This window comes from Hemiscyllium ocellatum, chromosome 24 (assembly GCF_020745735.1).
Source record: "Hemiscyllium ocellatum isolate sHemOce1 chromosome 24, sHemOce1.pat.X.cur, whole genome shotgun sequence".
Lineage (NCBI taxonomy): Eukaryota > Metazoa > Chordata > Chondrichthyes > Orectolobiformes > Hemiscylliidae > Hemiscyllium > Hemiscyllium ocellatum.
Window position 1 is genome coordinate 28,456,541 of NC_083424.1, and position 13,680 is coordinate 28,470,220.

The following is a 13,680-nucleotide window of genomic DNA, read 5'->3' on the forward strand; positions in this document are numbered from 1 at the left end:
CTCCTTCATTTCAAATGGAAAAAAAACATCAAATTCTGCTTCTCTGATGATGCTTTCCTAAAAATTGGTTTTTCTGATATTCTGAAGTCACTGCCACTTCAGAAATGATTCAAACTCGGGAAAGGTTAAAAAAAAGTAAGACTTCTTTATTAGTAGCAACACAGCACAATTTACAGCACTCAATTCTCATTAGGAAGGTCAAGTTCCTAACTTAATGAAACTTAGCCTTACATTCCAATACAATATTAAAAGAAGTGCAGTATTGTGGAAGGTACCATCTTCAGCTCAGGTGTTAAACCATAGTTTATTCTACCTGTTCCATTAACTCAGGCAGACTTTAAAAATTCAAATGGCAGCAACTGAAGAAGAGGAGGTAGCTCACCTGGCAGCCTGACCAAACTTCATCCCTTGAAATTAAACCAAACCAGGTTATACATGAAGGGCTTTCGCCCGAAACGTTGATTCTCCTGCTCTTCGGATGCTGCCTGACATGCTGTGCTTTTCCAGCACCACACTCTTGACTTTAATTTCCAGCATCTGTAGTCCTCACTTTCCCCTATACATATAATTATAGTTGGCAGGATTGTGCAAGTAAACTAGCTGCCATGTTTGCATGGACAGCAGTCATTTCATTTGTTGATAATGCAAGGGCCATGAAAATAGTATATTCTTTCTTTAAACACAAGTTTGTCAAACACATCTGTTAGAGGCAATAAAGTCAGTTTCCCAGCTAACAATCTAAATTTAGCTGTCAGCTTGGTGTGACACGTATTCCAGAATCAAACTCTCATCCAAAAAAAGCTCAAGCTTTAATTAAAAAGTGTGATTTTCTTCACTTAGATTGAAATAGCACTTGTATTAAATACTGTTATTGAAATTATTTCTGTTAAACCATATGTCAAGTTTTTCAAATTCCAGAGAGAGATTTTATGTAGTCTGTCATGTATCTCTAAAACCATAACTGGTATTTACAATTATCAACATGCTGCACTCCCACTTCTCTATCCAAATCAGTCTTGACAATCATGTTTGAAATGGTCAGCGTTATCAATCATACTTAGGGATATTAAGTGAGCAAGAAGCCTAGTCATGAGCTAGGAAAGAGAAAACAATTTACTACCATCAAACTGAACAAGGTTGGAACACTCAAACAGGGAGAAGAGGAACATTATTATTAATTGGGACACTCCATTCACCTCAAGTTCTTACCAGTTAGTCAATTTGGATATGGTGAGCAACTGTCATGTTTTGCATGGTTTCATTCTGAGTTGCAGTTAAACAATAAGAAGCTGGGAGACGTCAGCACACTCCTGAGTTTAAGCGAATCATTGGATTCGGAAAGAATTAGAAGCTTAAAAAGTGCTTAGCAGGTTTGTCAAGCAGCCTGACAGTCACAATCAAAAATCATACTGTACAATGTCCCAGAGAACACCATCACTATCCCTGGTTATGCTCTAACCCACCAGCAGAGGTGATAGCATAGTGGTGTATAGTCTGGAGGGAGTTGCACTAAGAGACCTCAACATTGACTCTGGAATCCATGAAGTCTATGGTATAAGGTCAAACATGGGCAAGGGTTCCTCCTATTGAACACCACCTACCAGATCCCATCAGCTGATGAATCAGTCAGTACTTCTCCATGTTGACAATAACTTGGAGGAAGCACTGAGGGTGCCAAAGGAGCAAAATATATGGGGGACATCAATGTCGATTATCAAGAGTAGTTTGACAGCACCAGTACTGACCAAGCTGGTCAGGTTCTAAAGGACATGACTGTTAGACCGGATCTGCAGCAGCAAGTGAGAAAACCAATAAGACGGAAAAACATTATGACCTCATTCTCCCAAATCTGCCTGTCACAGATGCATCTGCCCATGATAGTACTGTTAGGAGTGAACAGCATAGAGCCCTAAATGGAACTGATTCTGAATAGATTTATCAACTCACAACAAGGCATCCATGGGTTATGTGGAGCATCAGCAGCAGCTGAATTATACTTCAACTCAATCTGCTACCTCAGCGTATAAAAGACAAGCCTGAAGCATTTGCCATAACCTTTGGCCAGAAATGCCGAGTGGTTGATGCATCTTGGCCTCTGCAAGATATTCCAAGCAAAGATATCAGTCTTCAGCCAATTCAATTCACTCCAAATGATGTCAAGAAGTGGCTGAAGGCACTGGATACTGCAAAGACTATGGGCCCTGACAACATTTCAGCATCAGTACTGAAAATCTGCACTGTAGACACTGGCATCTAACCAATGTTCGCTCAGGTATGTCTTGCACTTAAAAAGCAGAACAAATTCAACCCAGCCAATTATCACTCCAGCACTTGACTCTCCCATTGGTAAAGTGATGGAAAGGATCATCAACAATCTATCACACACCACTTCCTGAGCAATAATCTCCTCACTGGCAAATCCAAACTAGTATTATTCAGCTCCCAATCTCATTACAGTTTTGGTCCAAACGCAGACAAAAGCACTGAATTGCAGAGGGTAAGAATGACAGCACTTCACATCAAGCCCACATTTGACAAAGAGCGGCATCAAGGAATCCTAACAAAATTGAAACCAACAGGAATCAGGGAGAAAACGCGTACTGGTTGGAGTCACATCCAACAAAAAGGAATAAGATGCAGCTGTTAGAGATCAGTCATCTCAGATCCAGGACTTCTCTTCAGGAGTTCCTCAAGGTAATGTCCTCGGCCTAACTATCTTCAGATGCTTCATCAATATCCTTCCTTCCATCACAAGATCGAGACTGGGGATGCTCACCAGTTCCACAAATGCAGAAAGACCTGGAATGCTACCCAGGTTGGGCTGACATTAACTGAAATGTCACATAAGTGCCAAGCAATGACCCTCCAATAAGAGAATCTAAACATTGCCCTTTCACATTCAGAGGCATTACCATTTCTGAATCCACGACTAATATCAAGAGATTAATATTGGCCAGGAACTAATCTAGAATAGGTATTTAAATAATGTGGCTACAAGAGCAGGTCAGAGGCTAGGTATACTGTAGCAAATAACTCATCTCCTGACTACCTTAAGCTTGCCCATCAGCTACAAGTCACAAGTCAGGAAGGTGATGGAATACTCCTCATTTACCTGAATGAATGCAACTACAACAACACTCGAAGCTTAATTTCATTAAGGATAAAATAGCCTGCTTGACTGGAAACACACCCTCAAATAATCATTCTCTTCACCACTGGCGTACAACAGCAGAAGTATGTACCATCTACAAGATACACTGCAGAAATTAACCAAGGATCCTTAGAAGGACCTTTCAAACACAACCATCAAGGAGAAGGGAACAGAATCTGCAAGGACCTCTTCAAACCACTCAGCATCCTGACTTGGAAGTATATTATTGTGGCTTTCATGTTGTTGAATCAGAATTCTGGTTCAGAAAAGGATTCAGGAACACTTGAAGGTACTGTGTGAGTGGTTTTTAAAAAAAAATCTAAAAACAGAAAGCTATATGAACAGCTCAGAGACGTTAAAAATTGGGCAATGTCTCCAAACTGGTCAAACCATGAACCAGGATATTATTGGTTAGATGACTGAAAGTGTTAAAAAGGGAACAGGGTTCTGAGAAGTGCTGGAACACGGAAACTCAAGAGGTGAAAGTTGTTATTGAATAGGAGTCCTAGCATGTGGAACTGTTAGGTATGTAGTGCTACATTTGCGTGAGATGTGATGCAAGTGCTTGTGGTTGTGCAAGACATATTTTTGTCATATCAACTACTTAAAGTGAAACTTAAGTTTTTAGTTGAAAATTTGTTTGCCTATTAATTCACATGTAATTTGTGTTGGTTCTGGTTCGTGTTAAAATAAAAAGCTACAAGTGAAGTCTACTGATAATTTATTTGAGGTGCAACTCCTTTGGTTATTTTCCTCTATGGAATCCCCACGGATGTCACAATAAGAAGCCTTCTGTTGTTAAGCCCCATCTTTTCCATTCAGTTTCTCATTACTTATGATAGAGGTAAAAACTAATCTCTAACCTCATTTTGGGAGTTATAGTCCATAGCTGTGACTTACCCAGAAATAACAAATAAATGAGAGAAGACCAATATCCACATGGACCTGAGGAACCTGGTTTCAAGTTCCATGCTTCAAGAAAAGGAGTTGTAGGAGAAAATTCTAAAGTAAATTACTTATTAATTTTCCTTCCTCAGAGTAGTTTTAAATTGTTTGTTACATACACGAACATATTTAGCTGGGTTATATATAAAGGCACTGGCTGATGACAGTTTAAAAAATAAATGATGCAATGTGTAGACTAAATGATACTGCAGTTGCTGAGAGATTAATATCTTAACAACTGGTTTTATTGCAAGATCCTAGTCCCTGAACAATTACTTTTTGTATCTATTATTGAGATTAATCAGTAATTTGAGCTGATTAATAAAGTGACACCATTTTTTCAATCTTTCATGTCTGGTACATGATCTGTTCCTTTGATGTATCACCAATGATACATGAGGTGATGCACACAATGTAATAAATTCCTAATTATTAAATGGAACATCAGACAACATTAAAAAAAACCCTACATCTCTTCTAATGACAAAACAAAATGGCCACTCTTTGCAAAGCAATCAATCAATCATCTATACTTGGTTTCCCCAAGTTAGAAGTACCTTAAACAATAGTGCAGGACACTTGATAAACAACAGTAGAAGTAATTGCTGTCACATGCAAAAGAACTGATCAGACCTTGGACAACATAAAACGACAGTCAGGGATAGTGTCTTCTGCATTCTTACAGAAATTTCCGGGGTGAAGAGCAGATAGTGAGCTTGGAACATAGAGGAAACTGAAGAGTAGAAAGTAAATAAAGAGCATATTTGGACATAGGTACCCTGAAGCAGATCTTCCCATGTCCACTTGTGTTGACAATTTCTCAAATTGGGAGAAAGTGAGGACTGCAGATGCTGGAGATCAGAGCTTAAAAATGTGTTGCTGGAAAAGTGCAGCAGGCCAGGCATCTCAAACCGATTAGGAAAAAAGGTTTCCCTTTTACATCAAACCATTCCAAAGAGTAATGGCAAGTTACAATGTAGATCAATCCCAGAGTATAATTAATAGGTTTAAGAGTTACTTTTGGCTGGATCGAAATGCTCACTGCCTTGTTGTTTACGGAAAACAAAAAATTTAATCATTCTCTTACAACTCAATATCAGCAGACATCCCACCATATCGTAATGCCTCCATGACAAGTGAAAGGCGTGGCATTAAAATTACTTATCTTTCAGATGTGCTCCTTCCTCTTCCTTACCCTCAAAACTTTATGAAAGATTAAAAAACAGCCTGCAATGGAAAGTAGGCAGTGGAAAACAGAGGGAATTGTAATAAAATATGAAAGGATGCTAGTTGCAAACAGAAGCTGTTTGCTTTAAATTATGAAAAACAATGATATATTTGAAACAAATTAACTTGAGGGTAAAACGTTTGCCCAAGTGGCTTCTATTGGGATATCTTTGCAATGAATGCAGTATCCAACAGAGACAAGTTTTTACTGATTATTCTGATAGTAATGTCAAGATACAATTAATATTTGGGTCACATTCACTCTAAGAAAATTATTAAGTTAGAATATGCAAAATAGATTCCTTCATTCATGGTACAGAATGATAAATAGTTTATAAGTGTCACTCTCACTCAGGTAAATACAAGAAATGCAGAGAAACTGTGATAACTTGCAGTACCAGAAGTGCAGCAGTACAAACTTGCAAAAGTGGCAAAACAGAACTCAAGATTTGTAAACAAGTTAAAAAAAATTGGCAAACGTCTGTGAACGTAGCAATAAATAAACCCAAACTATTCAAAATAGATCTTTCACATCATTCTCATGCATATTATTATTTTATATTGACTCACTCAACATTGCAGTCCAGAGGAAAAACTCAGCATAACGGAAAATACAAACACATACAGAGCAAAAATAAAATGGTCACTGGTCATACAGATTACCTAAGCGCAAACCTGCAACAAAACAACATTCACAAAGATTGGTGAAACGGTTGGTGCTTCTGATTAGGACAGTATATTGTGATTCTATATGAGCTTGGGGAGAAAGATGTAAACTTGGCTTCTGATGTACTTAAAAATGATCTTGCGCATTTCAGATCCTCAGGTAAAATAACAAGCCCTAAAATGAATTAGATTACTCAAATTTGTGCTAATGATATTTTCATCAACGTCATTTAAATTCATGGTAATGATTGACAGCATCCTTCCTACCAACCTGAAGTAAACAAAATAATTTGATGGTTAAGAAGAGAACACAAAAAAACTTGCTGTCAGAAATCATTTAAGTTCAAAGCAAAAAAGGATGCAGTATTATTTTGCAAAAAATAAGTCAAATAAAAACTCAATCAAAGCCATGTTGACTATCCCTAATCAGTCCTTGCTTTTCAAAATACTTGCAAATCCTATCCCTCAGGATTCCTTCCAACAACTTGCCCACCACTGACGTCAGGCTCACTGGTCTATAGTTCTCTGTTTATTTCTGAACACCTTTCTTAAATAGTGGCACCACATTAGCCAACCTTCAGTCTTTTAAGAGTGCAACTAACTCAAACATTACATCCAGATCTTGAAAGTTCATTTACCTCTTCAGATTACTAACACTACCTACCAGTCACAACATAACAAACTGCAGAGAACACTACAATTTCCAAACTATATCAACTTATGGGTTGAAGATAGCCAAATGTGTCCTCACATGATGGAAAGGAGGATTGGACTGAAACGCAGAGTTGGAAAATCTTAAGGGTACAGGTAGTCTCAGAGATAGGGCAGTATTGGGGTCAAAAGCTATTTAGGAACATTGTAAACGATAGTGCAGGTTGGCAAGGTTTAGAATGATGGAAAATCAGAACATGCTCAGTTATAGAATATTAACAGATGAATTTTGAGGAAAATAGGATTTGTAGGGGCTAAGGAATTAATGGAATAAGATCTAGAATTTTTTTAAAAATAGCATGGATCGTGGCTCAGTTGCTGGTTAATCCAGGATTGATATCTGGGAACTGAGGAGTTGCAGCTTTGATGGGACATAATTTGATGTGGAACTACATGTTGCAGGCACCAGGAACATGTAGATACTAATGCTACACACTGAATGTTGTTACTGAGGGTAATAGAAAAATAAGGAGAAACAGAGGGCGCAAGTTAGAATCTTCCTATGATTACATTCCCTACAGTGTGGAGAGAGACCCTTTCGCCCAACCAGTTCACTCCAACCCTCTGAAGAGTAACCCACCCAGACCCATTTCCCTCTGACTAATGCATCTAGCACAATGGGCAATTTAGCATGGCCAATTCACCTGACCTGCACATCTTTGTATTGTGGGAGGAAACCAGAGCACCCGGAGGAAACTCATGCAGACACAGGGAGAATGCGCAAACTCCACATAGACAGTCGGCCAGAGGCTGGAATCGAACCTCGCATCCTGGTGCTGTGAGGCAGCTGTGCTAACCACTGAGCCACCATGCAGCTCTATGTACCAGGAGGAGAGTAGGAAAGTCGTTACTGGTGATGCAACAGAACAAGTAGGACAACCAATACACCATCTCAACCAGCAGGAAATAGTGGCAGCTCCTTCAGTTAAATCAGTTCAACTGTGACAGAAAACTCTAGGGCTAGAAGAGAGACTCCTTCGAATTGAACGCTGGCTTGAACTGGAGTGGTTTGTTGAGTTTAATTTGGTTCATGGAACAGAAGCAGATTTTGACATGGAATGGAGGTCTCATCTAATTAGCTTCAGTAACTAGGAAACTGGCAAAATATCAACATAATGAGATTACCACAACCCATTGCATGTTGAAAATGTCTGAAACAGAGAGGTAAAAAATTAAATCTACCTAGATAAAAAACAAAATAAAATATTCTGGCAGCACTTTGAAGTTGGGAAGGTAATAAAATACTACCTTGGATTTCAATCAGGAATACAAAACTATCTAAAGCATGTTACTTTTAGATCCTAGGCTGAGACCATTGCAAGATCAGCATGGATTGTGACAAAATACAGTGTTATGTCCATAGCATATCACTTTTGTTTTTGTTATGGTAAATACAGAATCAGTCACGCATAAATTCTTTCAAGATCTTGGTCTGATTGAGCTCTGGAGCTTTTCCATTCAACTGGCATCCTGAATTCACTATTACAAAATCTATGGCTCCAATGTAATCTAATTTCAAGCTCACCCACATAAAACTCTTACACCCATCTGATAAACAACACTCTAAAAACCAGAGATAGTGTGATTCTTGCAGGCATCAAGGATACATTAGTATTTCACTTATTTTAATTTTCCACTTGCTTGCTTTCTTCATTGCTACTATCCAGTGACATTTGAAAGTCCCATGCAATCAGGGGAGAAATATTTGATTTTCTTCTTTCATTAAATCCTCTTCAGAGGAGTTCAAACATTCGTGTGAGGAGAGTATAAAAAGAAAAATGGAAAACAAAGTAAAGCTCAGAGTCATGGAGTCATACAGCACAGAAAGAGAGCCTTTGGTCCAACTAGCCCATACCAACCATAATCTCAAACTAAACTAGTCCCATATGCCTGCACTTGGCTCATATCCTTCAAAACATTTCTTATTCATATACTTATCCAAATGTCTTTTCAACATTTTAAGTATATATACATCCACCACTTCCTCTGGAAGTTCATTCCACACACAAACCATTGTCTATGCAAAAATGTTGTGCCCATACCTTTTTTTCAAAATCTTTCACTTCTCACTTTAAAATATGTACCTTAGGTCTTGAAATTCCGAACGCTAGGGAAAAGACACCGGTTATTCACCTTATCTATACCCCTCATGATTTTATCAAATTCCATAACGTCACCTCTCATGCTCCTACACTGCAATGAAAGTCACAGCCTATCCAGTCTCTCCTTATAACCCAAACCCTCCACTGTCAGCAACATCCAGGTAAATCTTTTCTGAACCCTCTCCAGCTTAACAATATCTTTCCTCTAACAGGGCGACAAGAATGGGGGACAGTGCTCCAGAAGAGACCGCAACAACTCAATATAAAATTATGATTGTTTTTCAAGGTACAAGTTTTACAGTTGCGTCTTATTACAGAAGATGTAATCGATGTTACATTCTACATGCCAAAGAGTAACAGAGGCTAGTGTAAAACTGCTAGTGGTATTTATTACTTTGCGTTGATCCATTTATAGTTGTTAAATCTGTTTCATAGATAAGAGCCACAGCCAAAGTCTGACAAGATGCTGGTTTATTCTACAACTTTTTTTAAGTCAAGAACTTAAGTGTTGCCATGTGGTAGTTTGACTATGTTGAAATCCAGCATCAAGATTATCTGGAACCCTTAGGTTCACTATAGATCTGGCTGTGCAAAATAAACTCCTGCTCATTGGGCAAAAGGGCTTGCTACAGTAGTGGATTTTGTCAATGGTCATGAGGCAATACTCAAAGTGAAAGAATAATAGAATTATAGACCCACAAATCTTATATAGCATTGAAGGAAGCCATTCAGTCCACCTTAACCATGCCAACCCAAAGACATCCACATACCCGTTCTAATCCCATCTGCCTCCACATAGTCCTGTAGATTACAACACCAAGGTGTAGATCCAGGTTAGGGTCTCTGCCACCACCCAACTCAGACAGCAAATTCCAGACATCCATCATCCTCTGCTTCAAAACATTTTTCCTTATGACCCCTTTAATCCTTCTGCCATTTCACTTGAATCTTATGACCTCTTAATTTTAAAAAAACTCTTTGACACCGGAAATACGTTCCTTCTGCCTATGCTCTCTCTACCCCTCACAATCTTGTATACCTCAATCATGTCACTCCTCAGCATTCACTGTTCCAAGGAAGAGAACCCAACCTCTCCATTCTGCCCATAGCCACAGTTCTCCAGCAACATTCTATTAACCTGTCTTCTAAAATTGATCTGGCCTCTTTAACTCATTAGGAAGCTCGTTTGGAAAAAGTGCTATGTTACAAATACATTTTTATTTTGTTTTGGAATAATAAAGACAGAAGACATTTTGATTAATTGTGCCCGTGTCAATTCTTTGACAGTCCCCATTCTGTTGCTCTTTCTTCATCACCGTACAAATATTTCCTTTGTAAATATATATTCAACGTCCTTCTGAAATTTATGGTTGAATCTGCTTCCACCATCCTTTCAGGCAGTGCATTTCACTGCATAACACTGCAGATCATTTAGACCTCGTTTAGATCAACAAAAAATTCTGAAAGCTTGCCTGCACTAATTACTCATACTGAAAGCCTAAGTCAAAACAAATCACCCAGTAGAACTACTGATAACAGTTGGTGGCAACACCCATGAGACGTAGGTTCAAGTCCTACCTGCTCCACACTGTGTAACAACCTCATTGGTCAGATTGGAATGAAGTTTGTTTTTTAAAGAACACATTGCAGCTTAGCAGTTTCCACAATTACAGAAAATCACACCATTTTTAAAACGTGATTCATGTTGGAATAAAAAAAATGCACCAGATGCATGTGTACTTCAAAAGCCCTTTTAAGCTATTTTCTGAATTCTTCTATTTCCTTATTTGGACATTCTGGAGTAATTTTTGCCTGAGAGAGAGAAAGGACAAGAAACATATTAGTCCTGCCATAGATTTAAGGCTCTTAAATAAACAAACAGTCTCAGTAAATTAAATGCATTCAACTTTTAGGGATTTGATTAAACTGTGACTTGAATCACTCCCCATTATTCTCACTTTATGGCATTGTGCAACAATAACTGCCACCCGAGCTTCCTTTGCAGTCCACCTACAAATTAAAATATAATTAAAATAAGCTACCTGTCATCATAAAGAAGCATGCAGTCAGCTTCCATTTACATGCAAACATTATCCAGTTTTATCACTCCTGCCTCCTTCGTCAGCCCCAAAGCTGTTGCTACTATCTCTAACTGGTTGCCAAATACGACGAAATGAGTCAAAGTTTCCTTGAACTTTTCATTAGCAAAAGCAAAGCTGTAGCCACACACCCTAAACTTCAGCAAATAATCTTGGCTGCCAATTCAGTTAAGTACTGAAGGAGTGTTGCGATATTGTTAGAGGTGCCATTATTCAAATGAGATGTTGAAGAAACATCCTATGTGTCCCTTCAAAAGGATGTAATAAACAAGACCACAGCACTTTTTTCAAGCAGGGAGTGAGTATAAGCTCCATACATTCCTGGTAAAAACCATTATCTCAACATAAAGGGTAAAACTAATTTGTATGCCTTGAGTTGATTAAAAATTATTTTGAAAAGCTTGGGTCAGCTTGTTTTGCTGTTCGTAGGCAGGAAAGTTGAAAGGGCATGGAAAGTTAATCACTTGCAGACAACCTGTACACCACTACGTCAAAAATAACATCACACACAGATATGTCTTCTGAACTCTAAAGAAAACACTTAAGTGTGATGATTTATGCATTCATACCCTTGTAAAACAGAACCCACACAATATGCTTACCTTCATCATCACAGAGAAAAAAATTACAAATGAACTCCAAAGCCACAGGTCACAATCTTTTAGTTTGCATGAAATAAAACACTCAAGCATAATTCTTGAAATGACACAAGGTCATTTTGTTCCAACATTTCTACACTGGAGTGTTACATGAGCACAGACAGCCTTGACATGTGTAACAGCTGGTCAGTGACAAAAAATTACGGTAGAACACTACGAACCAAATGCCAAACAGAGAGAGACTGCAACAAGTAACACTACGCAAAATTAAGACTAACATTTGGAGTCATAATCAGTGTTCAGTCACACTGTTAGAGTTTAACCCTTAAACTGTCTCCTGTAAAAACTTAAACAATATGACATATTCAACGCATTCTATCTATTTTCGCAACACAACAACCAGAATTGTTTAGATTCCCTACAATGTGAAAATAGGCCCTTCGATCCAACAAGTCCACACCGACCCTCCGAAGAGTAACCTACCCAAACCCCTTTTCCCTCTAACTAATGTACCCGACACTATGGGCAATTTAGCATGGCCAATTCACCTAACCTACACATCTTTGGACTGTGGGAGGAAACCGGAACACCCGTAGACATGGGGAGAATGCACAAACTCCACACAGTCACCCGAGATTGGGATCGAACCTGAGACCCTGGTGCTATGAGGCAGCAATGCTAACCACTGAGCCACCGTGCTGCCCCAAAAGTAGCAGTTTTTCCAAAATCTGAAAAAACATTAATTTTTAATTGACCTTTTACAGATAGAAAGTAATCAATACTTCAATTTTAATTTATCAACTTCACTCTGCACTGTCTTTTAGAGGGACACAACACTTGGCAGCAATACTAAAGTCTAAATGTTAACTTACCTTGTTAAGCTGAGCAGATTTTGGCCAGTTGTCCATTTTATAACAAAATATTTCCCTGCCTTCCCAACTAGCTTCAAACTGGAGTATGCTATTTGGGATTTGTGACATATGCCTGATGGCTAGTGTCCCAATTCCAGTGGAAGCTCAAGACTAAAAGTGAGGCTTCAGTGTGCAACTCTGAGTTAATTCCATGTTGTAAACCAATTTGAATTCTAGCCCTGATGACGATAGATACAGCAATTCTTATGTATCACAGTGCAAAGAAATTTTTCACTACATTTGTATTGTTAGGATGACAGACAACAAGGGTTATAAACAACAATACATCTACCCACAGGCAATCCTCCAAAACTAGAACTCCCAACAAGAGAGCATGACATGCTACAACAACATGGTAAAACAACAATCACATGGTATGGGGCCCAATGAAACTTTGCTATTTTCAAATGAACTCCCTGACAACACAAAATTCAATGCAATCATCATTATTATTAAACACTTCTTTTTTAAAAAAGGGTTAATGATATTAGAGTCAAGTAGGATCAGTCTTCCAAATGAGGTTCATTATCTCATCTTACCATATCCTAAATCAATTCACACTAAGCTACTAAAGGTTTTCCCAGTAGAGTCAGTACAAGTAAAACAGAAGAAATTCAATGAATGCTTTACTCTTGTATTTTCAAGGACATATATAGATAGAATCAAGTTCAATGCTTATGTAAATTCCTCAATCCACTCTTAACTGACAATTAATGTGAGATACCCCCCTAAAATACATTAACTTCTTTCCATTCTCATTCTGTATCATTGGATTATGGTATATAATACCTGCTCTGGCTTCCTGCTGCCCCTGTAAGCAGAATGAACTCAGAATGGTAATCCAACCTTAGCAAGGATGCAAGCTGACAGTGGACTTCAGACAAAAAAAACTTTCGCTCGCAAAGCTGTTATTTCTTCATTGCTTCTTCAACATACTATTCGGTGGTTAACATTCCCTTTGTCTTTTATAGCTGGCATTATATTAAAGTTATTTTATCTAAGAACTGTGACTCAATGACATTATTTATAGGGTTAGTTTTAGTTTGAGCAACACCTCGAAATACATTTCCATCAGGTTGCTAAACTGAGGTCAATTCATCAAAATTTCTTTCAACTGAATACCAGGAAGACTTGAGTTTTTATTTTTGGGCTGCATCATGCACTCTCTTCTGATGCCACTGATTCTTCCACAGCAACCTGCCGAAGCAGAATCGGGTTGTGTGGGAAATCTATTCTACCCCAACTCAACGTCAAACCCAACACACCATC

At 38.3% G+C, this 13,680-nt stretch overlaps 1 protein-coding gene across 6 annotated transcripts in view; it reads right to left on the reverse strand.

Moving 5' to 3' along the window:
- The window catches only part of LOC132827125 (lysine-specific demethylase 2B-like), a 219,067-nt gene that overhangs the window by 154,042 nt on the left and 51,345 nt on the right, over positions 1 to 13,680 (reverse strand). Inside the window, exon 1 of one of the 6 annotated variants that reach the window (XM_060843633.1) lies at positions 10,381 to 10,466. The exons of the other annotated variants lie outside the window; for them this stretch is intronic. Coding sequence (XP_060699616.1) covers positions 10,381 to 10,447 — 67 coding nt within the window. The 5' untranslated portion in view covers positions 10,448 to 10,466. Of the gene's footprint in view, positions 1 to 10,380; positions 10,467 to 13,680 lie in introns of those variants that run through there. 6 annotated transcript variants of the gene reach the window in all.